Genomic DNA, 17,302 nt, shown 5'->3' on the forward strand with positions numbered 1-17,302 from the left:
TGAGACAAGGCAAGGATGGACAAGGAACCAGGAAGTGGGAGAACAGCGCTAACTGGAACTATGCTCAGCCAAAGTGCAAGTGTGCACAGCTGAGCATATATAAGGGAGCATGACCAATGAGAGCAGGGGGCGGAGCGGAGGCGCGACCTCCGCAGAGGCACTGATAGGGAGAAAGACACAGGAGACAGGTGGGCATAATAACGAGCATTGACACGTAGCTTGGGAGCGGTGCACACGCCGCGCGATGTTGATGCGCGTCACATGCGGGGGGCGGAACCGGACTCAGCAACGTCAGAAAAGCTCCTGCGGGGGCGTGCGCGCGCCGTAATGATGGTGGGGTTGCGCGAGACATCAGGTAAGGAGGGGCTGCACCGCGGGGAACGTGCTCCCCGATTGCTTACAGCTACTGGAAGGGATGCAGAGTTACACAAGGGCATACTTGGATGATATTGCTGTGTTTAGTAATACATGGGAAACTCACTTAGTTCATGTAGCAGCGTTGCTAAGCAGGATCAGGGAAGCAGGGCTGACACTGAAACCTACAAAGTGGGTATGGTAGAAATGTTGTACTTAGGACACAGAGTGGGTGGTGGGCGCCTGAAGCAAGAACCAGCTAAGGTGGAAGCTATAGTGCAGTGGCCAGTTCCTAGGATCAAGAAGCAGGTTATGGCTTTTTTGGGCACCGCTGGGTACTATAGGAAGTTTGTTCCCCAGTATAGTGCCATTGCTAAAGCCCTGACTGACTTGACTCAGAAACGACCCTCGGTTCTGGCAGCCTGGTCTCCTGCCTGTGAAGAATCGTTTCAGGCATTGAAGACAGCACTGATTAGGCACTCATACTGGCTGCACCTGATTACTCAAAGAATTTCCTTGTACAGACCGAGGTCTCCGACTATGGTATCGGTGTTGTACTCAGCCAGGTGGGCATGGACGGGGGTGAACAACCCACCTGATTAGGAAACTGCTACCCAGGGAAGTGGCTTATGCCACAATTGAAAAGGAGTGTCTGGCCATAGCATGGGCGCTGAAGAAATTGCAGCCCTATTTGTATGACAGGTCCTTTACAGTGATCACAGATCACAATCCTTGTTTTTTTTGCACACTGAGGAGTTTACTGTTCCAGCTGAACTTACCTTTGGACTGTTCCTGTGTATACTGGCCACAAGTATGTTGGTTCAACCTGTTATAATGAGTGGTTCATCTACTATATATTTGTGAAATCACTGTATGTCTGCGTCCCAAGGGTCAATCGCATTGGACCTTGGGCCTGTCACTCCTGCTCAGGCCATGCCCGCCCCCGCACACCTCTCATTGGCCTACGTCCAACACCAATGCCACACTGTCCCACCCCTCACTGACTCTCATTGGCCTGCGTCCAATGCCCGCCCCCGCACACCTCTCATTGGCCTGCGTCCCACCCCTCACTGACTCTCATTGGCCTGCGTCCAATGCCCGCCCCCGCACACCTCTCATTGGCCTGCGTCCCACCCCTCACTGACTCTCATTGGCCTGCGTCCAATGCCCGCCCCCGCACACCTCTCATTGGCCTGCGTGCAACACCAATGCCCTAATACAGTGTTTCCCAAACTGTGCGCCGCGGCGCCCTGGTGCGCCGTGGCTTGGCTAGATGGGCGCCGCGATCAGGGCCGCCAGCAGCGGGAAACAAGGGCTGCTAGCTCATTTAAAAAAAAAAAAAAACCTCTGAGGGGAAGCAGAGGAGCGGTCACGTGACCGCTCCCATCCAATGGGGCTGCAGCCTGCCCGGCATTGCAACTGCAGAGCAACCAGACAGCAGCAGCACCAAGGTGTGTGTGTGTGTGTGTGTGTGTGTGTGTGTGTGTGTGTGTGTGTGTGTGTGTGTGTGTGTGTGTGTGTGTGTGTGTGTGTGTGTGTGTGTGTGTGTGTGTGTGTGTGTGTGTGTAAAACGGGCTGCAGGGTGTGTGTGTGTGTGTGTGTGTGTGTGTGTGTGTGTGTGTGTGTGTGTGTGTGTGTGTGTGTGTGTGTGTGTGTGGAAAACGGGCTGCAGGGTGTGTGTGTGTGTGTGTGTGTGTGTGTGTGTGTGTGTGTGTGTGTGTGTGTGTGTGTGAAAAACGGGCTGCAGGGTGTGTGTGTGTGTGTGTGTGTGTGTGTGTGTGTGTGTGTGTGTGTGTGTGTGTGTGTGTGTGTGTGAGAAAAACGGGCTGCAGGGTGTGTGTGTGTGTGTATATATGTGTGGTGTGTGTGTGTGTGTATATATGTATATATGTGTGTGTATGTGTGGTGTGTGTATATATATATATATAATGTGTATGTGTGGTGTATATATGTATGTGTGGTGTATATGGATGTGTGTGGTGTGTGTGTGGTGTGTGCGTGTGAATATATTTATCAAAGTTGCACAATGTTAATAAATAATTTATTCTCACATGTCTTTTTTTTTTTCATTTTTAAATATTATATAATACACACACACACACACACACACACACACACACACACACACACACACACACACACACACACACACACAGCTACCAAGTGACAAACACACACAGTGATACCCGCCTACCAAGCGCGCTTGCTGTCTCCTCTGCCAGGACAGCGAAAAGCTCCTGGTAGAGCGAGCGGCAGCAAGCAAGAGCGAGCAGCAGCACCTAAGCGCTTACTATGTCTCAGGCCAGAGGAACTATAGCAGCGCTGATTACAGATGCAGGGGCTTTGTGCATCTGTTCAGCCCGGCTCAGCGACGCTGAGAGAGGGAGGCCCGGCGCGCACGCTGGAGGAGCAGCACCGGGAGACTGAGAGAGAGAGTGATGTCAGAGAGAGAGAGAGAGTGAGGTCAGAGAGAGAGAGAGAGTGAGGTCAGAGAGAGAGAGAGTGAGGTCAGAGAGAGAGAGTGAGGTCAGAGAGAGAGAGAGAGAGAGTGAGGTCAGAGAGAGAGTGAGGTCAGAGAGAGAGAGTGAGGTCAGAGAGAGAGAGTCAGGTCAGAGAGAGAGAGTCAGGTCAGAGAGAGAGAGAGGTCTGAGAGAGAGTGAGAGAGAGAGTGAGGTCAGAGAGAGAGAGAGTGAGGTCAGAGAGAGAGAGGTCAGAGAGAGTGAGGTCAGAGAGAGAGAGTGAGGTCAGAGAGAGTGAGAGTGTGAGAGAGACACCAACTGCGCACTGCAACTGTTAGGTATGTATATACACCTTTGTTTTTACTTTGTGCGCCGCGTAAAAATCCTGATCGCCTTGGGGAGCCTTGAAAAAATTCTGATTGCCTTGGGGAGCCTTGAACCGAAAAAGTTTGGGAACCACTGAGGTACAGAATCTACACACAACGCACAAACACAGCACACACACACATTCACACAACACCAAACACTGCAGACTGCCTCTTCAAACCCCCCCTCCCCTCCACGCCACACATCTCCCTCCCGCAACCGGACCGCGAGGCCGTGGCCTCCACTCACACACCATGGCAACGATGTCCCTCCCCCTATCCCGCTACCTCACACAGTGTAGCTCCCGCGAACCGCACAGCACACCACATCTCCTGCACCTCACACAGCTCCCTACCGCAACCGGACCGCGAGGCCCCCTACCCCGCTACACCATGCCACCAATGTCCCTCCCCCTATCCCGCTACCTCACACAGTGTAGCTCCCGCGGACCGCACAGCACGCCTCACATCTCCTGCACCTCACACATCTCCCTCCGCAACCGGACCGCGAGGCCCGCTACACCATGCCACCAATGTCCCTCCCCCTATCCCGCTACCTCACACAGTGTAGCTCCCGCGAACCGCACAGCACGCCTCACATCTCCTGCACCTCACACATCTCCCTACCGCAACCGGACCGCGAGGCCGCGGCCTACACTCACACACCATGCCACCAATGTTCCTCCCCCTATCCCGCTACCTCACACAGTGTATGACAACACATCAAGGTGGAACAGGCAAAACATTTCTCATAAATTTACTCCTTGCAGAAATAAGAATGCACAATCATGTTGCACTTGCACTTGCATCATCTGGCATTGCAGCCACTCTTATGGATGGAGGAAGAACTGTGCACTCAGCTCTTAAATTACCACTAAACATTGCTCATGAAGAAAACCCAACATGTAATATTACCAAGACATCTGGCCAAGCCCGTGTTCTTCAAATTTGCAAACTTATTGTTTGGGATGAGTGTACCATGGCGCATAAAAAAGCACTTGAAGCCCTTAATAGAACCTTGCAAGACTTGCGTAACAATAAACAAATAATGGGTGGTGCTGTCATTCTTTAAGCTGGTGATTTCAGACAAACACTTCCAGTCATACCACGATCCACACCAGCAGACGAACTTCATGCATGCCTTAAATCCTCTATTTTATGGCGACATGTCAAACATTTTCCATTAACAACCAATATGCGAGTCCAACTTCTCGGCCACTCAAATGAACAACTTTTTGCACACACACTTCTTCAAATAGGTGAAGGCACTTTACCTACTGACTTAACATCAGGTGAAATTGCTTTTCCCACACATTTTTGTCACATGATGACATCACTTGAAGATCTCATACATCACGTCTATTCAAATCTCTTACACAATTACACAAACCACCAGTGGCTCTGTGAAAGAGCCATCCTTGCTGCCAAAAATACTTCTGTCAATGACATCAATCATCAAATTCAAGACATTATTCCAAACACAATTACTCAATACAACTCAATCGATACAGTTGTGGATTGCGATGAAGCCGTTAACTATCCACCTGAATTCCTACACTCCCTCGAACCATCAGGGATGCCACCACATCATCTTCGCCTCAAAGTTGGAGCACCCATCATGCTACTTCGCAACCTACACACATCTAACCTTTGTAATGGAACCAGACTGTGCATAAAAACATTGATGCCCAACCTAATTGAAGCTACTATCTTAACTGGCAACGCCAAAGGCCAAGATGTGTTCATCCCCCGCATTCCACTCATTCCTACAGACATGCCTTTTACTTTCAAACGGCTACAGTTCCCCATCAAACTAGCTTTTGCTATCACCATTAACAAAGCACAAGGACAATCTATAAAGTGCACTGGTATCAACTTAGAATCACCATGTTTCTCCCACGGCCAGTTATATGTTGCGTGCTCTAGAGTTGGATCCCCCCAACAATTGTACATCTTTGCTCCAACTGGAACTACCAAAAATGTCGTTTACAAACAAGCATTACAATGAACATTGACTTTCCTCAATTTCCATGAACTCTACATATTGCCATAAGAAATTACAAAAAAATGAAAGACACTCAATACACTACTGTCATCTTTTATTACTACATTATTTTACAACACACACTTTAACATTACATCAAATACACTCCTCTCAACAATGGACATTCACATCTTTCAAGAAGCATTTCCAACAATAACATTTTCAAAAATAACTACCGTAACAACTAACATACACTTCAAACATTTGCCCTCATATACATATGCTTTCTACTACTGTTGATTTACAAACACAATTCTAACTAATATTACATAACATTGGCATCACATTACAACTTTCACATACAACATTTACACATACTTATTCACACTTCACATCCCGGGCAACGCCGGGTTTCTCAGCTAGTTTATCTATATATGTCTGTACCTGTCTCTGAGGATTTTTTGTTCTTTTAGGTCTACTTCAGTGCGTCATTAACCCTATAGCACCATACTTTGCCAGTTATACTCCTTATCTGTCACTGTGTTTTCAGGCACTCCTATATGAGATGTGTGCTTTCTGTCACTGTGTTTTCAGGCACTCCTATATGAGATGTGTGCTTTCTGTCACTGTGTTTTCAGGCACTCCTATATGAGATGTGTGCTTTCTGTCACTGTGTTTTCAGGCACTCCTATATGAGATGTGTGCTTTCTGTCACTGTGTTTTCAGGCACTCCTATATGAGATGTGTGCTTTCTGTCACTGTGTTTTCAGGCACTCCTATATGAGATGTGTGCTTTCTGTCACTGTGTTTTCAGGCACTCCTATATGAGATGTGTGCTTTCTGTCACTGTGTTTTCAGGCACTCCTATATGAGATGTGTGCTTTCTGTCACAGTGTTTTCAGGCACTCCTATATGAGATGTGTGCTTTCTGTCACTGTGTTTTCAGGCACTCCTATATGAGATGTGTGCTTTCTGTCACTGTGTTTTCAGGCACTCCTATATGAGATGTGTGCTTTCTGTCACTGTGTTTTCAGGCACTCCTATATGAGATGTGTGCTTTCTGTCACTGTGTTTTCAGGCACTCCTATATGAGATGTGTGCTTTCTGTCACTGTGTTTTCAGGCACTCCTATATGAGATGTGTGCTTTCTGTCACTGTGTTTTCAGGCACTCCTATATGAGATGTGTGCTTTCTGTCACTGTGTTTTCAGGCACTCCTATATGAGATGTGTGCTTTCTGTCACTGTGTTTTCAGGCACTCCTATATGAGATGTGTGCTTTCTGTCACTGTGTTTTCAGGCACTCCTATATGAGATGTGTGCTTTCTGTCACTGTGTTTTCAGGCACTCCTATATGAGATGTGTGCTTTCTGTCACTGTGTTTTCAGGCACTCCTATATGAGATGTGTGCTTTCTGTCACTGTGTTTTCAGGCACTCCTATATGAGATGTGTGCTTTCTGTCACTGTGTTTTCAGGCACTCCTATATGAGATGTGTGCTTTCTGTCACTGTGTTTTCAGGCACTCCTATATGAGATTTGTGCTTTCTGTCACTGTGTTTTCAGGCACTCCTATATGAGATGTGTGCTTTCTGTCACTGTGTTTTCAGGCACTCCTATATGAGATGTGTGCTTTCTGTCACTGTGTTTTCAGGCACTCCTATATGAGATGTGTGCTTTCTGTCACTGTGTTTTCAGGCACTCCTATATGAGATGTGTGCTTTCTGTCACTGTGTTTTCAGGCACTCCTATATGAGATGTGTGCTTTCTGTCACTGTGTTTTCAGGCACTCCTATATGAGATGTGTGCTTTCTGTCACTGTGTTTTCAGGCACTCCTATATGAGATGTGTGCTTTCTGTCACTGTGTTTTCAGGCACTCCTATATGAGATGTGTGCTTTCTGTCACTGTGTTTTCAGGCACTCCTATATGAGATGTGTGCTTTCTGTCACTGTGTTTTCAGGCACTCCTATATGAGATGTGTGCTTTCTGTCACTGTGTTTTCAGGCACTCCTATATGAGATGTGTGCTTTCTGTCACTGTGTTTTCAGGCACTCCTATATGAGATGTGTGCTTCCCAGTTTACCTGTATTTTGCTTGGAGAACTAGCACTAGCTCTTTATATATCTTTGTTATTCCATTGTTTCATTTACCTTTGTAATTTAGTGTCTGTGTGTCACTGTGTATTTCAGGGACCTAGTCACAGGGTAAGGGAAGTACCAGGTGACTTCGGTCCACCTGGGAACAGGCCAGAAGAAGGGGTATGTACCCCGAAACGTTATGTTGCCCCCCTTGCCCTGCACTTTTTATTTCCTGTGTTTTTTTCTTCCTCTCCTTTCTTCTCTTTCCTTCCCCATCCCTGTCTTTGTCCCTGTTCCCATGTATATACGTTGTCACTCTGTTGCTGTTTGACGTTATATGCATCGTTAATGTTTAATTAAATTTGACTTTTTGGCTGATCCCTTATTATTTCTTTTTTGTTGGTGTGCTGGGAACATTTATGTTCTATTTGATTATTTGAGAGGAACGAGGGTCCTCTCTGTTCCTGTCTGCACCCGTTATTGCTACACAGACTTTCTTAGTGTGTTCTGTCTGTATTTACTTTGTTACAATCCTTTGAGTTGGCTACAAAAGTTGTCGGGGGAAAATGGTAAGTTACAACGCTGGAGCCTTGCCCTTCAAGAATTTGATTTTACCATTCAGCACAAGAAGGGTAGTAAGCATGGTAATGCAGATGGACTCTCCTGACAGGATATTTCCAGGCTTGCAGAGCCACCAGACAAGGCCACAGAGCCTTCATCTTGAGGAGGGAGGTTTGACAATGAGAGGGTAACCTGGCTCTCAAATAAAGGGTAAGCCCGTTTGGTTACCTCTGATCCATGTATTGGGGTTCAGGAGTGTCAGTTCTTGAGCCTAACTGTTGTACATGCACGCTATGTAATTGTGCGACAATAAAGAATTGTTATGTTTTTGCCTTTCATGGGATGTCAGCAAACAGGGATTGTTAGGGTATGAGTTTCAAGGGGGGTTTTGCGGAGAAAGTGTTGTCAGAATGTGTCTAGGTAGTCGGGGGCCAGAGTTGCTGGATACCCCAAAAATGTACCCGAGAATCATTCTTGATTCCCGGATACATATAGGAACATTATCCAGACAATAGCTCTTCTTGAAAACGCTTGCGTGACTCAAGACTAGGATTCCCTGCTTCAGCACAGCTCAGAAAGCTAAATGGGGCATAGGGATGCAAAGTGTCCCTGTAACTATGAGAGGTCCCTGGGTTTAGGGGGATACCCAGTTAATGCCCAAATCACTGAGAACCAGTATACAGGTTCTGGGGTGCTCCAACCATAGATAAGGTTGTGAGGGGATTTTTAAAGTCTAGTCCAAGTCTATTTGATAGTATGTGGGGAATATGGGCTGGTAGAAAATTAAGTGCAGTTTTCTATTCAATTCTCCATACCCAGAGACTTAGGACATGTAAAATTATATTTTATTAACATGTGTGTTTATGGTATAAAATGTACTGTTGTGCACAGTATTATGAGCTGGGACTTTCAGGATCGATGTTCTGACGGGCCACTGGGCTACCAAGTTGGTGCCAGTAAGTCTGCTCATACATCGGACATGAAAGCCACAGAGGATGCCTGAGGTGTGAAGACCATTTGGGTAGGAGGAAGTGCTGAAGTACCCACATCCTGAGATGAATGGAAGTCGTCCGGACTACCATTTGGCCCACCAGACTTGAAGGAGCCTGACCCAGCGGGTGGCATCTAAATAGCAAGGGACTAGGTGGCAAACTTGTGCATGTCCCTTGGCAGATTCAGAATCCCCGCTTGCCCAGCTTCACAGGAATGGCTTCGCTCTTATTGGCTAGAAGGAATGTTCCTACGCTGTGATTGGTTGTAGTATTTTGTGAATGAACTCCAAAATACTATAAGAAACCGCTCAGCCAATCACAAGGCAGAATCTCAAGGGCTAAAACAGGGGGATTTTTGAATGTGGAAAAAGATGCTATTGCGCGAATAGCCGAGCACCGGTTCCAGAAAAACCAACCCAGAATATATTCTATGGCCATCTTTTGGGGACCAAGTTCTCAAAAACCAACGTAGTGGTCGCGGCTGGGATTTCAAGCCGAATTTGGTACCAGGGTGTTTGGAGCTAAATCCCGGTGAAGCAAAAGCAAGTCCTCCGGAGAGAAGGAGCGGTGGCGTCTGGAAGTTTATGCCAATTTGCTTTTCAGGACATTTTGGGCTAAGTCCCGGTCAAAGAAAGACTCTTGTTTAGAGTGCCATTTAGCTAGAAAAGTCTACTTTTTACCCCAGTTCCTTAGTAAGTGTGTCTCTTCTTATGTAGTTTGTGTATCATTGTGTGTATGCCTTTTCCTGCGAATTAATGTATAATTTATTTCACTTTACCTGTTTTTCTCAATGTATGATCCTGGTAAAAAGGTGTAAATGCCTGGTCTCCTGTGACATATTAGTGATATCAATCCAGATCGTTACATTTAATTACCTCTACCAGCAGATCTTGCCCAGTCACAGCTCCCTGTGTTCTTCTCCCCTTTATTGGTCTTCTTACAGATATACTGTAGGATTGGAGAAGGCGCTGGTCGCATGGAATTGACAAGTACAATCCCCTCATGTTCCCTGCAGAATATAAAAACATTCTTTAACGCGTCATTCTATAAACTCCCAAATGGCTATTTTGGCCGTTTTGTTCCCAAAACCCCCAGGCACATTAATGGGGTTTCTTAGATGAAAACAGCCTGAACGGATGTGTAAGAGAATATTTTATCACCCTCTTATTTTCAGCAAAGACACAAATCCCTCATGAATAAAGTCCCATGTCCGACAGTGCCACAAACCTGCCTTTCCCAGCAGTCTCTCCGTATTCCCCAGACTCCAGACAGCCAGATGTGTGATTGAATGTGTGGATATCAACAGACCTGACAAATTATAAGAATTGACACTAATATATTCTATTTGCACCATATCTACATGAACGCCCGTCCCCTTAATGATACATTCCCTGGGATTTCATGCACCCATAGGGGAATCCCAATGTTTCTGTGAGTGTTCCTCTTGGCTTCTGAATGATAACATTACGCAGAATAACGTGTTCTTATTCTCTTTTATGAAAGCTATTGCATGTATTTGGTGTTGAATGAATGGGTTTGGTTCTCTTACCATTGTCTGATATGCATTTAACTCTCTGCACCCCAAACCCAGAATGGGAAACCTCTGTGTAATTGTTTTTTTATTATCTTTATCATTTTGCCCTTAGACTATTTACAATATTGCCAAAAGTTCTTACAAGTGGACTCCAAAATCATAACTCACCGTGAACCTGCTCTGTGTTCACTGGATCAGGACGTCTGCCTGAAGGAAAACTCCCACATCCTATATGGTACAACAGTCTAATGCTTATATATTTGTAGCCCCCCTTTCCTGTGACTAAAGGAACTACATGTGCTGGGTACCAGCCTGGCGTACAGGTGGCCTGATCCTCCGCAACTAGGAGAATGGCATTATCGCGTTCTTTGGTACACAGCGCCTCCACCTGGGAGGGATCCTTGCGCAGCAGGATAACCCTTCGCAGGAACAATACCATTAGTAATTAAAGGCACTCACAAAGGTGTAACCAAATATATTTACTGACACATAACCTTAACATACAATAAAAGCACAGGCTCCACAATGCAATAACCCAATACCACAATAGTGTGACCCCCAAAGAACTAACGGTGCCCTATGCACCTGTAACCCGATGTCCACAAGAGCAAGCCCACCCAAATGTGAGGAGTAGTGCTACCCCCTTATGCGTGTGGCTGTTGGTGCACGTTCAATACCTCTACTGGTCACCGGTCCAGACAGGAAACCTGAAGATGGTGATCCGTCTAACTGCACTGTCTAACCGCACTGTGTTGCCACGATGCGTCTACCGGCATCTTCATCTTCATCCGCCAGGTGCCCGCCTCTGGAGGGATCTCACGTTGGAGTGAGTCCCTGTAAATGTCTCTGAGTATGACTCATATGACTGTGGTCTGTCGCATAAGCCTGTGGTCTGGTCCCAGACGCGCTAACCGTGTGGCGTCTGTCACTGGTACACTAACACTAACTGTGGGCCTTCCCTATAGTACCACAAGCTGCAAGGAACTCAGGGAATAATTGGGGCATGCGGGGCAACTCTAGGCCTAGACTACCTATTCTGTTGCCGTCCTGCTCCGACAGAGAACGCTTGTTCCTGCCCCAGAGGCAATACCCCTCCTCCGGCTCCTGTAGCCTTGCCTTGCGCAAGCGCATTCTAGCTGCGGCTCCAACTCCAAGATGGCCACCGCATTCACCATAGCCTGCGCATGCGAAGTCACCCAGCAGCGACACCTCCACGATGGCCACCGTGCTCTAGCATTCTGCGCATGTGCCGAGTCTCGCACATGTACGCAGACACCAAAGATGGCCGAATTAATAGCGATAGATAGATAGCGAATCAATGTAAAAAAAATAAATACACTCTGTGGACAGATTGGTAGAATCCATTACGTGGATTTTCCACCAATGAGTTGCTGAATCCACGGATTGGATTCTACAAATACGTCCACGGATTGTATCCAATGGCGGATATGGGTGAATCCGCGCACATGGAAACTGCCCAAAATCCATTTGCGGATTTTCCCACTACAAAATGGATTTTGCGGGGTAACATCAGCGAAAATCCGGGATGCGGATCTCTATTATATATGTGAATATGTGATTATCTGGGTCGTTACCTATAAAGCTTGTCCTGGCGAATCTCAAGGAAGGAGTGTTGAGAAACTGCTCTAAATACAGTACCACTCATACAATAAGATTATTTAATAATAATAACTTTATTTCATGTAGCACTTTTCTCCCAATGGGGCTTAGCATTCTGTAAATAAAACTAAGACACTCTCCCCCCCCCCCCTCCCAGCATTCCTCAAATATCTGCCTTTCGTTTCAGGTGGGAAGAAAAGCTTGCAGGAGATAGTACAATGTGGGAAGTCCAGTGAGTGCGGCCGGAGAGGCACAATCAGTCATCCTGAGAAGAGAATCACATTAAACACCACCTGCTGTGACAAATCTGTCTGCTTCCCCAACAAACCACTATGTACGTATCTACCCCTCATTCTTACCTTGTGCCAGCAAGGCTGAGTTACAAGTCAATGGGTGCATGCATAGAAATGATGCAGGGTCTACAGATGGAGCAAGACTTAGGGGCCTATTCTTGTAGCCTTCATAAAACGTCTCGCTGGGCCTGTTACGCCGCCAGTTTTGTCAGTGTAGTTATCACGGTATTCAGACAGACTCTGAAGACCGGCGATAGGTAAATGAACTGGTGGACCTGTGGATCTGCAGCAATGTGGGTGGGACAGCTGCAGAAAGAGCTGCACAGAGAGAGCCGCCTCTCCCTGCACATATCTCGTCAGCGATCATAGGGTTTAATAAAAAAATGTAATACTAGTGTGCGTGAGCAGGGCGTCTCTGGAACAGAACCGCATTGATTTCAGGTCCGGGGACCCCCTGCTTCCTGAGATACAGGCCATGTTTTGGGGTGCAGAAACAGACTTTTTAGGGCCACAGAGGCCCCTATTCTTTCTAATAAAGTCACATTATTATTTAGTACAATGAAATTGGTGCTTAGTGAGGAATCCACATCTCACTTTGATTCTTGGACCCTGACAGTTCTGGGACCCTGACTTCTGAGGGTGACTGATCCGATCATGTTCCTCCACCGGGATCTGAACAGCGCTTGACCATCCCGCTGACCCCCTGTGCTATAAATGTCCCCCACCTCTGCTCAACAAACCTGCCCCAGTATCCTGTCAGTGGGCCTGGAAGGACACCCAAAAAAGCTTGTACCACCCCCATCATTTAAAAAGATGCTGGGTGTCTCTCTCTGTTGCAGTAGTAGACAGCCCCCCACTGATAACACACTCCAGCCTTGGCCACGAATCTCAGCAACTACAGGCACGCGTGAAATCATGCTTTTGGTCACGCGCTCGAGCACCTGCACTATGTCCGAGGCAGTAGGCAGCCCCCCACTGATAATTCACTCCCGCCTCGAAGACAGTGAAATTAATGGAACTAAACTCAGGAGCAAAATGCAAGTATAGTCCCAGCACTCACTGACTACATGAAAAACAGCAAAACTGATGGAATGTCAAAAGCAAAAAAATGATTTAATAGAAGCACAAGGTAATTCCCAATCGGAGTGATGCCAGTACAAGCGGTTATATAGGGACCCTAATAATACAGTGGAAAGGGTAATATTACACCGGGTCAGGAAGTGGGGTAAACGAAACCATAAACATGGGGAGAGAGGGGGAGGGGGAAACAAGTTCTGGTGGGGGGTTAAGGTTTACAAGGGGGGCAACGACCATTTCGGGGAGAACTCCTTCCTCAGGCCCGTTCCCTTAGGCTTTTGCAGACCATAGGGTACTTCCCTTGACCTTATCCCTAACCACCGGAGCAGCTCACAGTAATCAGAAACACCAATCTATCCAACTAATTCACGCCCAATTGGCAAAGTGCAGAGTACCCAGGAGTTAAATAATGTAACTGGAGAGGGTTCAAACCGTCAGGTTTACTGCAACTAAGTCTCTTTTCTCCCACCACTCCTGCAGATGTGTGAGCTCACATATTCCCTTGTAAACCTTAACCCCCCCCCACCCCCCACCCAAGAACTTGTTTTCCCCCTCCCCCTCTCTCCCCACGTACTTGTATTTTGACTGTTGGTTCGGGGGAGATTGGGTCCCGCTTTTGTTCCTTGCACCCTGCACATCGCCACTTTATCAGATATTTTCTTTGGGTGCTGTCTATCTTCTGTAGTATAGATAAACTCAGGAGCAGGTAACAACATAACTAGGAAAACACAGAAAATAACTCGGCTCCTTATGTGAGTTAATATTACAGATCATAAAAGTGAAATGGTGATTTCAAACAATAAAAGTTACACCAAACTAAGCAGTAGAGAGATGTCCCTGCGTCGAGATGTCCCTGCGTCGAGATGTCCCTGCGGCGAGATGTCCCTGTGGCGAGGTGTCCCTGCGGCGAGTTGTCCCTGCGGCTGAGTGGACACTAAGCAGCGGCGGCGACAAAACCTTCAGAACATTTTAAAGGGGTAAATTCGCTGCTCAAACCCATGTGAGTGCTCTTCCCTTCACCGGATTGCCACATTTGGTCACGCCTGTTTTGTCGCCGCGCTGCTTAGAGGGCACTCAGCCACAGGGATATCTCGCTGCTGCTTAGCAGCTACTCACCTTTCTGCTGGGACATCTCGCCACAGGTGGGTCCTTAAACCAAAAACACCTAATATGAACCCCTAATACTAATGCCACCTCTACTTTAAAAACCTGAACCCCTTACCCTAAACCCCCTTACCCTAAAAACCGCTTACCCTAAGCCCCTTATCCTAAGGCCCTTTTCCTAATACCCTAAAACCTTTACCCTAATCCGCTATTCCTAAAACCTTTACCCTAAACCCGCTTACCCTAATACCCTACTGTAGGCGGACGCTAACAGAGGTATGCAAGGGAGACTGGTTATGGTGAAATTAAATAAGGCTTTTATTGCGCCTGTTTCCTTAACATCAGGAAACCATCCAAACAAGAGGTAAACAAAGCTTCTATTCACTTGGGAGTATTTCTAGTGAAATACTATGCAATCCACAACTCCCTTTAGATAAGCATGTCTCCCAGCCCCAAACATATAGCATGAAATGAACAGATATAAAAATCTCTGCCCTGTCTCCAAGTTCAGCTCAGGTGTGAGCTAAGGAGTCTCACTTCCTGTCTCAAAAGACAGGTTTTTCTATGCAATCTAATCAGGCAGGTGGTGTTTGTTAATTGACTACCAGCAGTTAACCACCACACTGCTGGATTAGAGGCACATTACCTGAACAGGGATAACTCCCCTGTTACACCTACCCTAAAAATCTAACCCCTTACACTTAAACCCCTATACTTAACCCCCTATCCTAACCGTTAAACCCCCTTGACTGACCTTATTGGTGAAATGGCCGGCGGCCGAGTGTCCAGCGTTGGAGTGGCCACAGCGTTGGAGTGGCCACAGCCCTGGACGGCCAAACGCCGGCGGCGACTTGTCTCGGTGCCATAGCAGCGAGCCACGTGTCTGATCCCGTGACCTCACACAAACAATAACATGACTTGCAGAGGATACGCAATGTTAGGCACTGGCACAGGACACAGGGTTCTGCCGTAAACTGCGATGGTGCCGATCGGGGCACTATCTCACGTAAACACCCACTGAAGTACACGGGCATCGCCATGTAATAGTGGCCCTGATTGGCAACATCCCAGTGTAAAGCTTAACCCCTACATTGCCATGTTTTAGTCTCAGATTCCCTCGCGATGAGAGGGGGCTGTGTGACAGTGTCTTTCATAAAACCTATTTGTATTCTCTCATAGTACAGTCCAGGGCCCCTCGGCTCCGGTCCGCAAGCCCCACCCCCAACAGGTCAGCTTTTCAAGATATCCCTGCTTCAGCACAGGTAGCTCAATCAGCCCCTTCTTCAGCACAGGTGGTTCAATCAGACCATGCTTCAGCACAGGTGGCTCAATCACAGGCTCACTCTTTAACTGAGCCTGTGATTGAGCCACTTGTGCTGAAACTGGGATATCCTGAACACCTGACCTGTTGGGGGGGCTTGAGGATTGGAGCTGAGACCCCCTGATATAGTACATTAGCTACAGATACATTGATTTATTCTGTATAATCTGTTTATTTCCAGCCACTTATTGAATATTGCCTGTGCAGATATGTTGATCTTGGAGGCTGCAAATGTCTTATTCATAAACAGACCCCTTAGAGATACCAAGTAAAAGGTTTTCATACTGTTTGAATTCGGAGTCCTTTTTACCCCATCGCCCTCATCTGTCACCTGTTTTACCTTTGACTTTCTCATTACCTGTTAGTGACCGAGGAGATAACCGTTAAGAATGGGCTGACATGTGAATCCTGTTTCTCTCCGAACACGACTCGGTGTTTAGTCAATAAGACCATGCAGTGCGCTGGGAATGAAACTCGCTGCATCCGATATACGGAAACCGTGACGCAAGGTAACTCTGCCTTTAATCTCTTTATACAGCAGCATTACGGCGCGCTGGTCAGGTCGCTGTGGTGTGTAGCACTGTAATGTCATTAAACGGTGTGGACATCTTACTAAGTTACTGTGTTACTAAGTTACTATGTTACTAAGTTACTAAGTTACTATGTTACTATGTTACTAAATTACTATGTTACTAAGTTACTATGTTACTAAGTTACTATGTTACTAAGTTACTATGTTACTAAGTTACTATGTTACTACGTTACTATTACTAAGTTACTATGTTACTAAGTTACTATGTTGCTGTCATGGGAGGCCAGGTTATTTACACCTTTTTACCGGGATCATTGATTGGTCAAAACAAGATAATGAAATAAATTGGAGTTTATTCACTTAAAATAGGCATACGTGGCGCATGCGCGAAGCCAGAGTAGATGGAAGCTTAGGTTTCTAGCTCTGCTCGCATCGGCACAATAATCATCAAAAAGCGGCAATTAAAGTGACCCCTCCCGAAACAGCCCAGCAAGATCACTTAGGGGAACACCCGGTGATGCCGGCACGAGGGAAATCCAAACAGAAAGACCCCTCGGTCACCACATATTTTAATTTAAAAAAAACAGCAGCGGGAGACGGCCCTGATCCCCCTATAGCAGTGATGGCGGCAGAGGCTGAGGTTGCTGGGCCAGCAGTGAGAGCGGACGATAATGAACCAGTCACCAGAATAGACCTCAGGGAGTTCTGCGCAGAGATGAAACAGTTCTTCAACAGAGAACTGTGGAATCTACGGAGGGACCTTGATGGGTTGGGGGAGAGGACCGGGTCCCTAGAGACCAAAATGGACGCCAACACGAGGGCCCTCCACCAGACAAATAAAGCAGTAGCCCAGTTACAGGATAAGATCCGAGACCTCACAGACAAACAAGAGGACACTGAAAACCGGGCCAGACGAAATAATGTCTGTATCCGTGGGGTGCCAGAGACGGTAACCGATGCTGAGGAATTTGTACAGCAGTGGCTGGAGCATATACTGCCTGATAAATCTGCCCAGGACTTGCACCTTGAT

The 17,302-nt window shown here is 46.9% G+C and overlaps 1 protein-coding gene across 1 annotated transcript in view; it reads left to right on the forward strand.

The window, feature by feature from the left end:
- The window catches only part of LOC142496614 (uncharacterized), a 69,215-nt gene that overhangs the window by 35,963 nt on the left and 15,950 nt on the right, over nt 1–17,302 (forward strand). Inside the window, exons 6-8 of the mRNA XM_075603276.1 lie at nt 10,438–10,560; nt 12,133–12,279; nt 16,106–16,249. Of these exons, the coding sequence (XP_075459391.1) occupies nt 10,438–10,560; nt 12,133–12,279; nt 16,106–16,249 (414 nt within the window). The remainder of the gene's footprint in view (nt 1–10,437; nt 10,561–12,132; nt 12,280–16,105; nt 16,250–17,302) is intronic.

This window comes from Ascaphus truei, chromosome 6, assembly GCF_040206685.1.
Source record: "Ascaphus truei isolate aAscTru1 chromosome 6, aAscTru1.hap1, whole genome shotgun sequence".
Lineage (NCBI taxonomy): Eukaryota > Metazoa > Chordata > Amphibia > Anura > Ascaphidae > Ascaphus > Ascaphus truei.